The following is a 13,254-nucleotide window of genomic DNA, read 5'->3' on the forward strand; positions in this document are numbered from 1 at the left end:
TCTGCCCACCCTCACTTTCTCTACTTGCTGACGTGACTGTCCTGGAAGAATACGACCGCGGGCTGCAAGAGGAGCGTGGGTTTTATGCGAAAACAAGGGTGTGGAGTGGGACTGCGTGAATAGTGCAAGAAGACGCGGCAGGTTGTTAACTGCATTCCTTTCCTAGAATCTCGTCTAACAGGACCTCACATTGTCTAATTACCCTATAGTGTTCCTGCCTAAACCCAGAGAAGTGCAGTAGCGAAAACATGGCAATGAAAAGGAAAGTTTTAAGCATTGAAGAGAAAGTTAAAGTGATTCGTGAAATATTGTGTGTATTGTCAGTGAAAAGCGCTGTAATATGTCTTTGATATTACACATTTGGGCAATTCCACGTTCATGTTATGTTAGTCTGTACTTAACTACGTATTTCACTAAAAAATGCAACATTTTAACTCAGTTTTTGGTAGATTTTTACATGACTAACATAAGGCTACTGTGGAAGTGCCCATTTCGGTTACAACGACATTCGTTTATAACGACACTATTTTTAGGTCCCTTTGATGACGTTATAACCAAGTTCTACTGCATATATCTTTGTTTTCATTGTTGAAATGCATAAATGTATGTGTTGATACAAGTTGGTCCATTGATTTTATACAACCAAATACAGGAGTTGCCAAAACAAAATTTTCTAAAAATAAGAATATAATTCGGGCTTCTGAACTATGCCTGTGAGAATGAAAGTTACCAGAACAACATATATCTCATCTTCACTGACAGGTTTCCAGTCTCTCATCCTGGATCATAGTTGTAACATAATTCCCCTGGTTATTATGCACTGTTTAGCATAAATATTTGTCTTGTGGATGATTGTTTCTGTTCCTGTGTGAAAAACATCTTGAATGCATCCACACCTTCAGTCACATTTTTAACTCATTTTGAGAGCCAGAATTCCCTATAAATTGTTCCCTTTTCCCTACATAATTAGCCATGTCCTACCATGTAAATAATGTGACACAAGCTCCACCCTGCAAAGCACTTGTTGAATCTTGTGCACTGTCACTGTCTTCATTCTCACTTTCTTCTGTCACAGTTACTTCATGAATGGGCAAATCTTCACTTACACTAAAATCATCATGTGACTCAAACTGTTTTCACTGTCGGTCAGTGCTTCTTCCAGAATTCTTTGAACATCATCGCCCAACAAACACCCTCTGCTTGTTGATGCTTTGACTGCAGCAGAAAGCTGCATAACATTAAATCGACTACTCTGTAAGCTGGGGAAACCTAATGAAAGCATCCTTCCATCCTGTTTATGTCCTACATCATTTGAAACCCTGCTACATCATCTGCAGAACTATAATACTTTATGTATATTTGATATAGGGAGCCACAAATCAAACTGTGCATGTGCTCCCTAGATCAGTAGGTCACCTTGTAAAACAATAGTAAAAATCTATCAAAAATGTTGATATTGTATATAATTTGAAAGCCCACAATGTCATCTACAGAACTACTGAAGTCAAGATTGTATTGCCTTAGGCATATTGGACAGAGAGGGCTACTGAAAAGAGTATGCAAGCAGTGAAGATCAATAAATTACCTCATATCTACATAGAGAAAAAACTCCATGGTCTGTAGTCTGCAAGCGAACTATACCGACCGAGCGACTGCCGCTTGTTGGCAAAGTTAGTGCCAACTTTTGCAGATAGAGGGTGTCACGTGGTCAGCGCAATGGATCCCCACAGCCGTTAATCTCAGTTTTCTAGACCGGAGCCGCTATTTCCTTCAAATAGTTCCTCAGTTATCCTCATGAGGCTGAGTGGACCTCATTCCAGATCCACTACTTCTCACAAAATCTGGTAGCGCCAGGAATCTAACCTGGGACATCTGTATCTGTAGCCAGGATCTCTGACTACTGGACCACAGAGGTGGTCTCTGGAAAACAAGAGTAAAACTCAATTTAATGTGTTGGTAATACATATTACATTAAAGCTTGCTGCTATATCTATGAAGCTGCCGAGGGACAAAAAAGTAATAGCTGCATATATATATATTTTATAGTTAGAAAAGAAAGTCAGCACAGTATGCATGCACAGCTCTGCACTTAACACTGAGAGGTTAATGTATATGATTTTAATTTAACAGTACAGTTTGAATCGCTAATCGGTTAACAAGAAGTCTGTTCTTAATTCAACGTTTGTCAACCCTAATGGCAAGGGAAGTAAGTATGATGGAAGAGTGCTATTGTATTATGACAATTCATGGACATTTGCATATTATCATAGTCATTACAGTAATCATTGTGGTGTTCAGATGGTAAACTTTATGGAAATTTTCAGAATGAAAAGGTAACCAACATTTATTGTCTTTTCCTAAGAATGTTTTTGTTAGTTTATTTTTAAGCATGTTTGCTATAATTTCGATGCAGATAGCTGCAATGCAGTTCCTCTGTAATTAAAGCATATCCTGTGTTTGTGCGCACATGTGCGTGTGAGAGAGATATATCCAGTTTCCCAGTCTTTAAATACTTTCTGATTCTGCAATATATTGAAAAATTTGAGTGGTTTAGGCTTTGATAAAGTCCTTCATATGAGCATGTGAACAGTTATAAATTCAAATAGTTTTGATGTGGACTGCCCCCCCCCCCACTTTAATAAATGCTTGATATGATAGTTTTATAATTAGTACTTTGCTCTAGTATCATTTTCTCTGCACTGTCAAGTGTATTATGCATAACAAAATTCATTATTTTATTGTGAGCATTTTTTCATAATTTTTGCTGTAAAGGCATTTCTCTCCTTTCGGTATTTGTGTGAAGATGTGTGAAGATATGTTTTAGCTGAACTACTAATTTCTGTTCTTCATGAGTTATATGAAAACTTCTGGTAAAACAGCATTCTCACTTCTTGACTCGTTAGGAATGTAGATGAAAGGAGAGAGGAAGGCTTTGTCCCCAGCAGCCTCAATACATGCGCCAAAGGTTATAATAAATAATAAAGGAAATGTTGAGAATATTATCTTTACCCCACTGAACTGTATTCCTTTGTGTGATGGTACTCTTAACTAACCTATAGGACTAGCAGCCTCCGTAGTCTAGAGGTAATGTTCCCACTTTATGACTCGTATGTGGGTTCAAACCCGGTTGAGGTCGTGGAATTTTTAAGGGCGGAAAAATTCAGGGAACAAGTCCTCCGGGAGGGACTTTAAGCCGTGGGTCCCGTGTCGTAGCTTTACAGCACGTAAAAGAACGTCATGTCGTGTGTGTTGTGTCGAGCCAAATTATTGGACATTTACAGCCCAACAAGAGTCTCTAATGCCTCTGGTAGATGTGGGAAGCATCAGGTACCGCTGAGCCAGTAGAGGCCGAACTCGCTGGCTAAGTCGGGGCTGATGGCATGCACCAGTACCGGTAGGGTATAGAGACTGGTAGAACATCAAAGGGGGACGTACAATAGACTATTAGTCGCGGTGCATGGGGAAACCCACCCCCTCCAATAATAATAATAATAATAATAATAATAACCTATAGGACTGACCCAAGCTGTGCCATTCCCTTTAAGCTTGAAAACATTACTGTGTTGCTTTGGGTGGAGTGGTACAGATTGATGTGTCAACTGTATTTAAAGAGGTGAAACAGGTCACTCTGTTGCCTGGCTTGGTGTAGAGAATGTTTTAACAGCTGTACTAAACTTTCATGACAGGCATCATACTGCTTGCATGTTGGAAGTTACTCCAACATTCTGCTGCATTCCCTAACCTTTTTCCTTGTTTACACAGAGCAGGTCTTGAAGTTTGTACAGAACAAGTTTTGGTAATGATCTATGCATCAGCTTGTAACAGTATGCAGACATGTAATGGTCATGTCAATATTTTGGACCAGAGTACCCCAGTTTTATTCTCTTTCTTACCACTGCTCCATCTTTGCTGAATCATATAAATGTGTGGTAATCATTAGATGATCTGTGTGTGTGTGTGTGTGTGTGTGTGTGTGTTGTGTCTCTCTATTCATGTGTTTTTTGTGTGTTTGTCTGTACTACTACTTATTGTCTCTTCACATTCAGAATGCATGGACTTTCCTGTTGAGATGCTTAGTGAAGACAAAGCACGCAAGACTCTGGAAAGGGTAGAATTGCTGAATAAGATTCGTGAAGATATTCTGACCCATGTAATGCTGGACGAGAGACTCAAATTGTGTCAGCCATCACCTGATCTTCCAGAATGGTGGCAGCCTGGGAAGCATGATAAAGATCTTCTCATTGGTGCTGCAAAGTAAGTGTTTTAGAATTTCTGTTTTTTTGTTATCACAGTAGCCATGCTCTTTTAATATACATACTGTCTTTGAACACTTCAGTCATGAGTTGAAGCCCCACTTTTGGAGTGGATTTGTGGCTGCATTCATGCCCATTCATGCTACATGTCCTGTCCACCTCATCCTTCTTGACTTGATCATTCTAATTATACTTGAAGAGTACAAGGTATGAAGCTCCTCATTATGCAGTTTTCTCCCATATCCTGTCACCTCATCTCTCTTGAGTCCAAATATCATAACACCCTGTTCTCAAACACCCTCAGTGTGTGTTCCTCCCTTAATTTCAGAGACCAAGTTTCACACACATACAGAACTACAGGCAAAATTATAGTTTTGTATATTCTAATTTTTATGTTTTTGGACAGAAGACGAGAAGACAAAAGGTAGTGGACTGAATGGTCTGAGTTAAATCTCCTCTTAATTTCCTCCTAAATCAGGTTTTCGTCATTCCCAAATATCTGAACTGTGCCACATTTTCAAAGGATCTGTTAGCTATCTTTATGTCATGATTTTGCCCTGCATTTAGTTGATGAGACAGCAACATATACTTAGTTTTCTCTGTGTTTACTTCTAGACCAAGCTCCTTACTAGCATCAGTTAAAGTTTGTGTGTTTTTCTTTATGGTATATATATTATCACCCAGTAGATTAACAGCATTGGCATAAACCAACAGCTGATGTGTCCCATTTAATTTCAGTCCCACCTGGTGTTCCTGGACTTTTCAAATGGCATATTCTAAAGAAAGTTGAAAAGCAGTGGCGATAAAGCATCTCCATGTTTTAGATCATTCTGAATAAGAAAATTACCAGAGAAACACCCATATGGACTTTACTGTACGTTTTGTTTAAACACATTTTAATCAGCCTAACTAGTTTCATGGGTACCCCAAACTGTATGAGAATATTGTACAACACTTGCCTCCTAAATGAATCATAGGCTTTTTTGAAGTCTATGAATAACTGATGTACTATCTCACTGTATTCCCATTTTTTCTCCAATATCTGATGAATGCGAAAGATCTGATGTGTAGTTGATCTGTTACGTCGAAACCCACCCTAATGATTCCCAATAATTTCATATATGCATGGATTTAACCTTGAGAGAAGAATATTCGTTAAAATTTTGTATGAAGTTGATAGCAGTGATATGTCCCGATAATTACTACAGTCAGTTTTATCACCCTTCTTGTAAACTGGTACAATAATAGACTCCTTCCACTGATCAGGCAATTTTTCTAGAACCAAATAGAAGTATTTAGCTTATGGTTCTTAATATATATAATATTGTCACGTGTTGGGTACGTCACGTGACAAATAACTTCAAGTGGGCCTCGGATGTAGCACATCTTTATTGAACTTTCACTCTTACACACCGTACAATTATTATCACTTGTAGTATCATTTGACTTCTGGCTTAATACTTCAATGCGACGTCTGAACTATCCTTGGCTGCGGCCGGATCTCAACTGTCTTCTGTCTGTATCGTATGGCGACTAGGTTCCAACTGTATTCTTTCTGTCTGTAGCTCTCGGCTTATGTTGGTGTTCTGCGGACTCAGTAGAGGACACCCCTCGCCAAGGTTCGATCTCACATGTTCAGCAATCTGTTGCTTCAGGAATGCTCCTTATATGCTGGTAACGAGTTTCGTCCCATCCGTTGTTACTCAGTGGCCTTCTGTTGTTCATCTCCGGGGAAATGCGTTCGTTGTGTCGAGCATTGTCTAAGCAACGGCTCGCTGTTATAGCGTTAATGGAAGTGCCTATTCCAAACATGTGACACAATAATATTTTTCCTCCTGCTTGAATAAGCTCTGTCAGAATTTGATCACTACCTGGTGATTTATGCGATAAGTGTCTTAATTCAGGCAGTGACTACATTGAGATGTAGCTTAAGTATGTACGAATTTTTTGTATATAATATTTGTTTTCTCATTTGCTTGTTTTGTTAACAGCTGACCAGTGATTGCTTTCTGAATAGCTCTTATATAAAGGTCTCATACTAGCTCTGTGGACCATGGAATATCTGAGCAGGCTGTAGTTGGCCACAGCTGGTGTAAGATGTTCGTTTGGATGACTGAGGAATAAATATAATTTGCTACATGAAACACTTTGTATGAGTGCTGCAATAAAAAAAAATATATATTTTTTTTCTCCAGTTTTGGGGGCTATCTGACCTTTTCACATGCATATAAAAGCAACTATATGTGTCACCAAGGAGAATATACTTCCATCCATGTTATGTGTCCATTATTTTTGAAATCATGGTTTTAATACTTTCTGCCAAAATTTTGTTATTGGTATTTATCCATGTTTTAGTATAAGGAAGTGATGGGATTATATTCTGCCCTAGAATGAAGTGACTTCTCTCGTAAAGTATTAGGTTCCTTCACTGCATCAAATGAGGACTTTTTCCTTCAAGTCATATTGCTAACTAGGTTTCTCTGCTTATTACAGATTATGTGATCAGGTATATTCATTTTGTGTTCAATGTTATAATGATTGATTAACTGAAGAAATCTTCCCACATCAGCGCTGCAATTTGTCCTTCATAACATGCGTATTGTTATCGCTGAGGTTCTGTGACTAGTGGCAGTGGAATTTATGCAGTAGCTGATAAAATTGCTTGTAAATGCCATCTGGTGATTGAAATGTGAATCAAATTATGTTGTATTGGCCACTTTTCTTCAGTTTTGCTCTCTTTTTCCAGACATGGGTTAGGCAGAACAGACTTCTTCATTCTGAATGATCCTGATTTGTCTTTTGTGGATGTGTTACGCAAACACCTTGTCTTGGATCAGCCACTACCCATGCAGAAAGAAGGCTTGAAACTGGAGACAGATATAAAATTTGAACGCCCAGAAGATATACTGAAAACTGACAAGAATGAGATAATTGTCAGATTGGAGAAAGGAGAAGGTACCTTAAAAATTGAAAAGATAGGCATAAAAAAGGAAGTGAAGGTACCTGGAACTGTAGGACAAATAAAGTTGGAGACAGATTTACCTCTTAAGGAGGAAAAGAATGAGGTAGAATTAACACTAGTCAAAACCGGCATCAAGTCTGAACATGAGGGTTTTGTAGCTGAGGATGAAAATGAATGTACAGTGGAGACAGTGAAGAAGACTGCCAGTATGAAGGAGGTGGAGATAGGGGAGGAGAAAGGAGAGTCAACTGCAGACAAAGATATGCTATGTATTAGTGCAGATGACAGCCAGGAAATAGGAACAGAAGATAAAGGTGCAGAAAGTACAAAATTAAAAGAAGAAATAGCCAAGGAGAGTGGTACAGAGAACAGAGATGATGAAAGTATAGTTGAAGTGCATGAGTTGCCAGAGAGACAAGAATTTCGACAAGAAGAACAGAAAGCTGATGAAGAGGAATCTCAGAATGAAAGAAAACTGGAAACTGATAGTAACAGCAAAGAAAGCTTAGAGAAACTAGAAGAAGAGACAGAAGAGAAGATGGAAGTAGAGTCAAATAAAGAGCCTGATGAAACTGTTGAAACTGAAAAGAGTATGGAAGAAGATAAATGCAATGATTCAGAGATCATAAGGGATGAAGTAGAAAGGACTAATGAAATGGAAGAAGATAGCAAGGAAACTGGCCATGATGAGAGTGTAGCAGTGGAAGTGAGTGAAACAAGGGAGTCTGCTGAGGCAAGCAGCTTGGAGGATAAAAGCAGAGTGCGGTCTTGTGAGAGCGACATTGTATCAGAAAACAGTTTGAAGGGGGAAGAGTCTCTGGATGCAGTTCCCCTTCCCACCAAGCAACAGACCAACTGCAATACTAACTCACAAGCTGCTGAATTGAAAGTCATGTTCCCTGATTTGGAAGTGATACAACCACTGTCACGACTGGCAGAGGTAGATGCATATGTCCTTGGAGGGAAGCCGCCCAGCCTCAGTACCGGAGAGCTTCTAGATTACTCTGAGCCCACTGTAGCCCAGCTGCTAGCACAAAGCTATCAGAACCCCATCAAATGGCCCAAGGTAAGATCACTAATTGTGTGTTAATGTCAGAGTTGGGTACTAACATAACAGTAATTCAGTGAAATGAGGCCAAACTTACCACACAAGTGAGTCACTTTTCACTCCTCTCACTCTTCTGCCCTAAAGATGGAGGCAGAAAAATGTTGGTAATGATGAGCACAGTGCACAGAATCATATCTAAGAAGATAGTAATTGAATAACATATGGGTTCCATATTGAGTTGAATGATTTTAACAGTCTTGAAGAATTTTGGATTCCATTTTTTAAATATACAAGGATGCATGATGTCTGTGCTAATAAATGTTGATTATCAAAAACAGTGGTTAACTTTCTCAGATACTATACCTTCACAGGACCACTTTCTGACAACAAGCTGGCCTGTGTGATTCATCCTTTTGTAATGCCAGACGGCCATGCAGGATATACAGCTGCTACTACTACTATGTTGTCACATCCCCATATGTTTTGTTAATTCACCTGTAATAGGTATGACATGTCTCACCCATTTCAGTCCCCTTTGTTTGATCACCTCAGTGCTCTTTGGTGAAGAGTGCAAAGTATAATGCTCATTACAAAATTTCTTCAGTATTCATGTTGTTTCTTCCTTTTGAGATCTATATATTTCGAGTAGAACCCTGTTCTCAAGCATCCTGAAATGGCATCTTTTAATTAGGGCATAAGACCAAGTTTCAAACCCATGAAGCAACAATTAAAATAGTTGTACTTTATTCTTTAGGTTGTTTAGATAGGAAAGTTAAGAACTTAGGTATTTATTTATTAGCATGGATAATTTGTGGCTTAAATTGGATTAGAAGAGAGTGTTTAATATTTCTCATAACTTGTGGATTATTTAACAGTGCATCAGTAGCTGAGAATTTATGTTGTAACACATGGTAAGATGATAAATGAATAATGAATTAGAAAGGATGTGGAAGGAAACTGTTGTGACCATTTGAGGTACAGTTGCAGCATTTGCCTGAAGTGATGAAGAAAACCATGAAACTATTTAGGATAGTTAAGATACAAACAAGGCATCTTCCTGTTCCAAGTCAGAGGTGTTGTTTCTTGAGGCAATTTGCTTAATATTTTGGACAATGAAGGACAAACTGTCATCTTTTTCCACAGGACCATGTGTTAGAGGTGCGTCTGCAGCATGTAGTTCATTCTGTTGAGCACAAGGAGTGGCCTGTTCCGCGAAACTTCAGTGTGTATAACGCTACCAGTATTATGTTGGGGACAAGTGGAGAACTGGACCTGAGCTGCCATGACACTCCTGATGTTACACCAAAGAGGGACACCTCAACACCCATGTCTGTGTCAGAGGGGTCAGAAGTTATCACTATTACAACTGATCATGGTGCTGCCAGGCTACCACTGACAAAGAAGAGGAAAAGGCACATAGCAATAGATGTAGAAACAGAGAGAGGTAAGCAGACAGGCTGCGGATTGTCTGATATCTTTAGGTCTGAAGAAAGGCATGAATGAGCTTTCATACATTGAGATCTTTGCCATTTTTCAGTGTTGAATTTGTGACAACAAGGAAAGAATCATGTTATGTCTGTTGCCCAATGCATAATAATTAAGAGTCATTGCTAAACCATTATTTTTACATGAACAGAAAATCATAATGAAAGCAGCTTCCATAAGGATATGAAATACATGTCTGGCCTTGACAGGCTACTTCTAATCTAGGACGGTGTTACACTGACATTTCAGAAATTATGTTTTTGGAATTTACGTTTTCCTCCCATGTATATACATTTTGACCACTTTGATGTTGTAATGCATGTAATTTGCTGCAAAAACATTGTGGGAAAACAGTTGTTATACATCAGTGGGTGTGTGTGCACTTGCACATGTTTACTGTTAATGATTACCATTATCATTAATGATACTCACAGAATGTCAGAGTATGCGTTATTAGTTGAATAGTTCATGTAAAGTGTGTAACAAAAAGGTTTTGAGCTCGAACCTATTACTTCATAGAATACATATTGTAACGTGTTTTAGTTACTGAATACGCCATAGAGATTGTTAATTGGTTTATTCAACAACCTACCAGTCTCGGCTACAATTAATTATAACACTGTTACGGGGTTTTCACAATTTATAACCCCTATTCAATGTTCAGTTCACTCTATTGTCAGTAGTCTACATGTTTAAATTATGATACGGGAGCTATACAAGTGTCACTGTATCACATACACCCAATTATTACTCGGTTATCACAAACTATCACTGATTCTCACACACGTGTCCGTAACTTGTAACTTGCTGCTGGCTAGATTCCAACTCAACTGTAGACTGCTGCCTTGAGAACTGTCTTCGGCGACTGATACACTTAACTGTTCACTGCTGACTGGAGAACTGTCTTCGGCCGCTGATACACTTTTAACTAACTCTGTAGGCAGTGTAGTGCTCTTATATAGTCACAGCGCCCGCCTGTTATGACCGCTGTTGCCTGTTACCCATGTCACTGCTGCATTGCGTGTTATGTCACTGCGTGGAGGGGGGGTGGATGGAGCGCTGACTCACCCGCCACATCACTGCTGTGTAGGGAGGGGTCCTCCGTTGCGCAACATGTCACACTGCTCCCTCCTTAAGGCTGTTTGTCCCGAATAGCCTAACGGTGCACCCCCATTCCTTTGCTTTGGAGGCTCTTCTTGCAGCATCTGTTCTCTGGCCATTACAACCGCTCTCCTCTTAAGACCAGCTCGTCTCGAGCGGTTTCCTTTCAGCTCGCCTAGAAGATCCCGTTGTATCACATTCATTTGTCGCACATGCACTCTTCCTCAGGAGGCCGGTACTTATACGTTACCGGTTCCTCCTGTGTACTATTGCATTTTTTCCATTTCGGAGGGGGTTGACCCCGCCACAATGTCCAATCCTTGTGTATGTCTTCCCTGAGAAGTTCTTTATGTTGACGTAACAGCACTTCCGATGTGGTCCGCACTTGCTGACGTCGTCGTTCCTCCTGGTCTTCCCACCATTTGCTGGCACGAGACCGTAGCGCCAAGTCCTCTCTCCGGCATCCGAAGGTTCACTGGGGAGTTTCCTTCTTGAAGGCATTTCTCCAACGTCATGCCACTGTCGCGCGATGGTATGTCTTCCTGTAGGTGGCAGCCAACTTCATCCGGGATTCATAATCTCCTCGGGTCCAAGATTTATCGAAGATGTTCCTCTGACGCCATGCCGCTGTTGCACGGTGGGACACCTTCCTGCCGGGTTTCTTCTGCCTTGCCACTTCCACACGGCGGCTTGTCAACTTCTTCTTGGGTCCACAATTTTCCCGTGTTGAATACTTCATATTTCGCTGATTTCGGTCCCTACGCCTTTTCTTCTTCGGTTCTCCGACCGGCATTACTTCAGCATCTTCTGCTAGTACCTCTCGTTGTTTTGCCGCCTCAGGTTTCTTGTTCACTGAGGCCGGCTCTTTTTCTTCTGGACGTGCCTCCGTTTCTTGGCAGGCCATCGTCTCTCTGACCGGTATCACTAATGTGCACCTCTTCTTGTTGTGCCGCCGCAGGTTTCGTGTCCACTGGGGCTGGCTTTACTTCTTCTTTACGTGCTTCCAACTTTTCTGGGCAGGTCATCATATCTGTTTGAGTAATTGGCATCAATTCATCTTCCAGTTTACTGACCAGTATCACTGTGGGGACCTCTTCTTGTGCCGCCCTTGCTTGCGTTGCTCTCGTCTCCGCAGCAGTATTTTCTCGCCAGGCTTTCAACTCTTCCATTTTCGCCTCCCATCTTGCCAGCATTAGGAATATTTTTTCCATAACTTGTTTCTCCATTTTGTAGCAGTCAAATACTCGATACACAATCATTACTGTGTGGCGTGTTTAAATTTGTAAACCAATTCTGACACCAAATTGTCACGTGTGTATGTCCAGTCCCACTTCTGACACCAGTGTAATGTGTTTTAGTTACTGAATACGCCGTAGAGATTGTTAATTGGTTTATTCAACAACCTACAAGTCTCGGCTACAATTAATTATAACACTGTTATGGGTTTTCACAATTTATAACCCCTATTCAGTGTTCAATTCACTCTATTGTCAGTAGTCTGCACGTTTTAATTACGATGCGGGAGCTATACAAGTGTCACTGTATAACACACTCCCAGTTATTACTCGGTTATCATGAACTATCACTGATTCTCACACACGCGTCCGTAACTTGTAACTCACAGCTGGCTAGATTCCAACTCAACTGTAGGCTGCTGCCTTGAGAACTGTCTTCGGCGACTGATACACTGAACTGTTCACTGCTGACTGGAGAACTGTCTTCGGCCACTGATACACTTTTAACTAACTCTGTAGGCAGTGTAGTGCTCTTATATAGCCGCAGCGCCCGCCTGTTACGCAATGGGTACCACTGTTGCCTGTTACCCATGTCACAGCTGCGTTGTGAGTTACGTCACCGCGTGGAGGTGGGGCGGGACGGAGCGCTGACTCACCTGCCACGTCACTGCTGTGTAGGGAGGGGTCCTCCGTTGCGCAACATGTCACACTATATATTCCATGGAGTATCTGTTTGAGGGCAGTTAAAGTGTAAAATATTGGCCAGTATTTAAATCACCCTAATTAATTAACATTGCAAACTTTCAGAAAAAAAAATACATATTTTCCGCTCTATGCAACATAGAAATACGAACTAAAAACAGCCTGAAAGACAATAAAATTTTCTACATATACACAAAAGAGCAACTTTTACAAATGAAAATTAACTATGATTATTTTGTCATGAAATGCAAAATATAATCTTTATTATATATGTTATGAAATTCCAAAGGACATAACCATTGTTTTTTCTTCAACCTTGAATCATGGTGACATTGTAAATATAATCACACTATGTACAATAATATTTTGTTCAGACTGTACACGAGTTTGAACTGTGTCACTTCACAGTTTACAATACGCTCTGACGCACAGTCCACCTCACACAAAGCAACATCGCGCTTTTTACAA

The 13,254-nt window shown here is 40.2% G+C and overlaps 1 protein-coding gene across 7 annotated transcripts in view; it reads left to right on the plus strand.

The window, feature by feature from the left end:
* The window catches only part of LOC111864453 (chromodomain-helicase-DNA-binding protein 7), a 144,088-nt gene that overhangs the window by 113,206 nt on the left and 17,628 nt on the right, over positions 1–13,254 (plus strand). For all 7 annotated transcript variants that reach the window (XM_023851703.2, XM_023851708.2, XM_023851702.2 and 4 more), the window contains 3 exons: positions 4,047–4,254; positions 7,000–8,281; positions 9,407–9,707. In XM_023851703.2, the coding sequence (XP_023707471.1) occupies positions 4,047–4,254; positions 7,000–8,281; positions 9,407–9,707 (1,791 nt within the window). The remainder of the gene's footprint in view (positions 1–4,046; positions 4,255–6,999; positions 8,282–9,406; positions 9,708–13,254) is intronic.

The sequence above is a fragment of the Cryptotermes secundus genome, unplaced genomic scaffold, assembly GCF_002891405.2.
Source record: "Cryptotermes secundus unplaced genomic scaffold, Csec_1.0 scaffold621, whole genome shotgun sequence".
In the NCBI taxonomy this organism is placed as follows: domain Eukaryota; kingdom Metazoa; phylum Arthropoda; class Insecta; order Blattodea; family Kalotermitidae; genus Cryptotermes; species Cryptotermes secundus.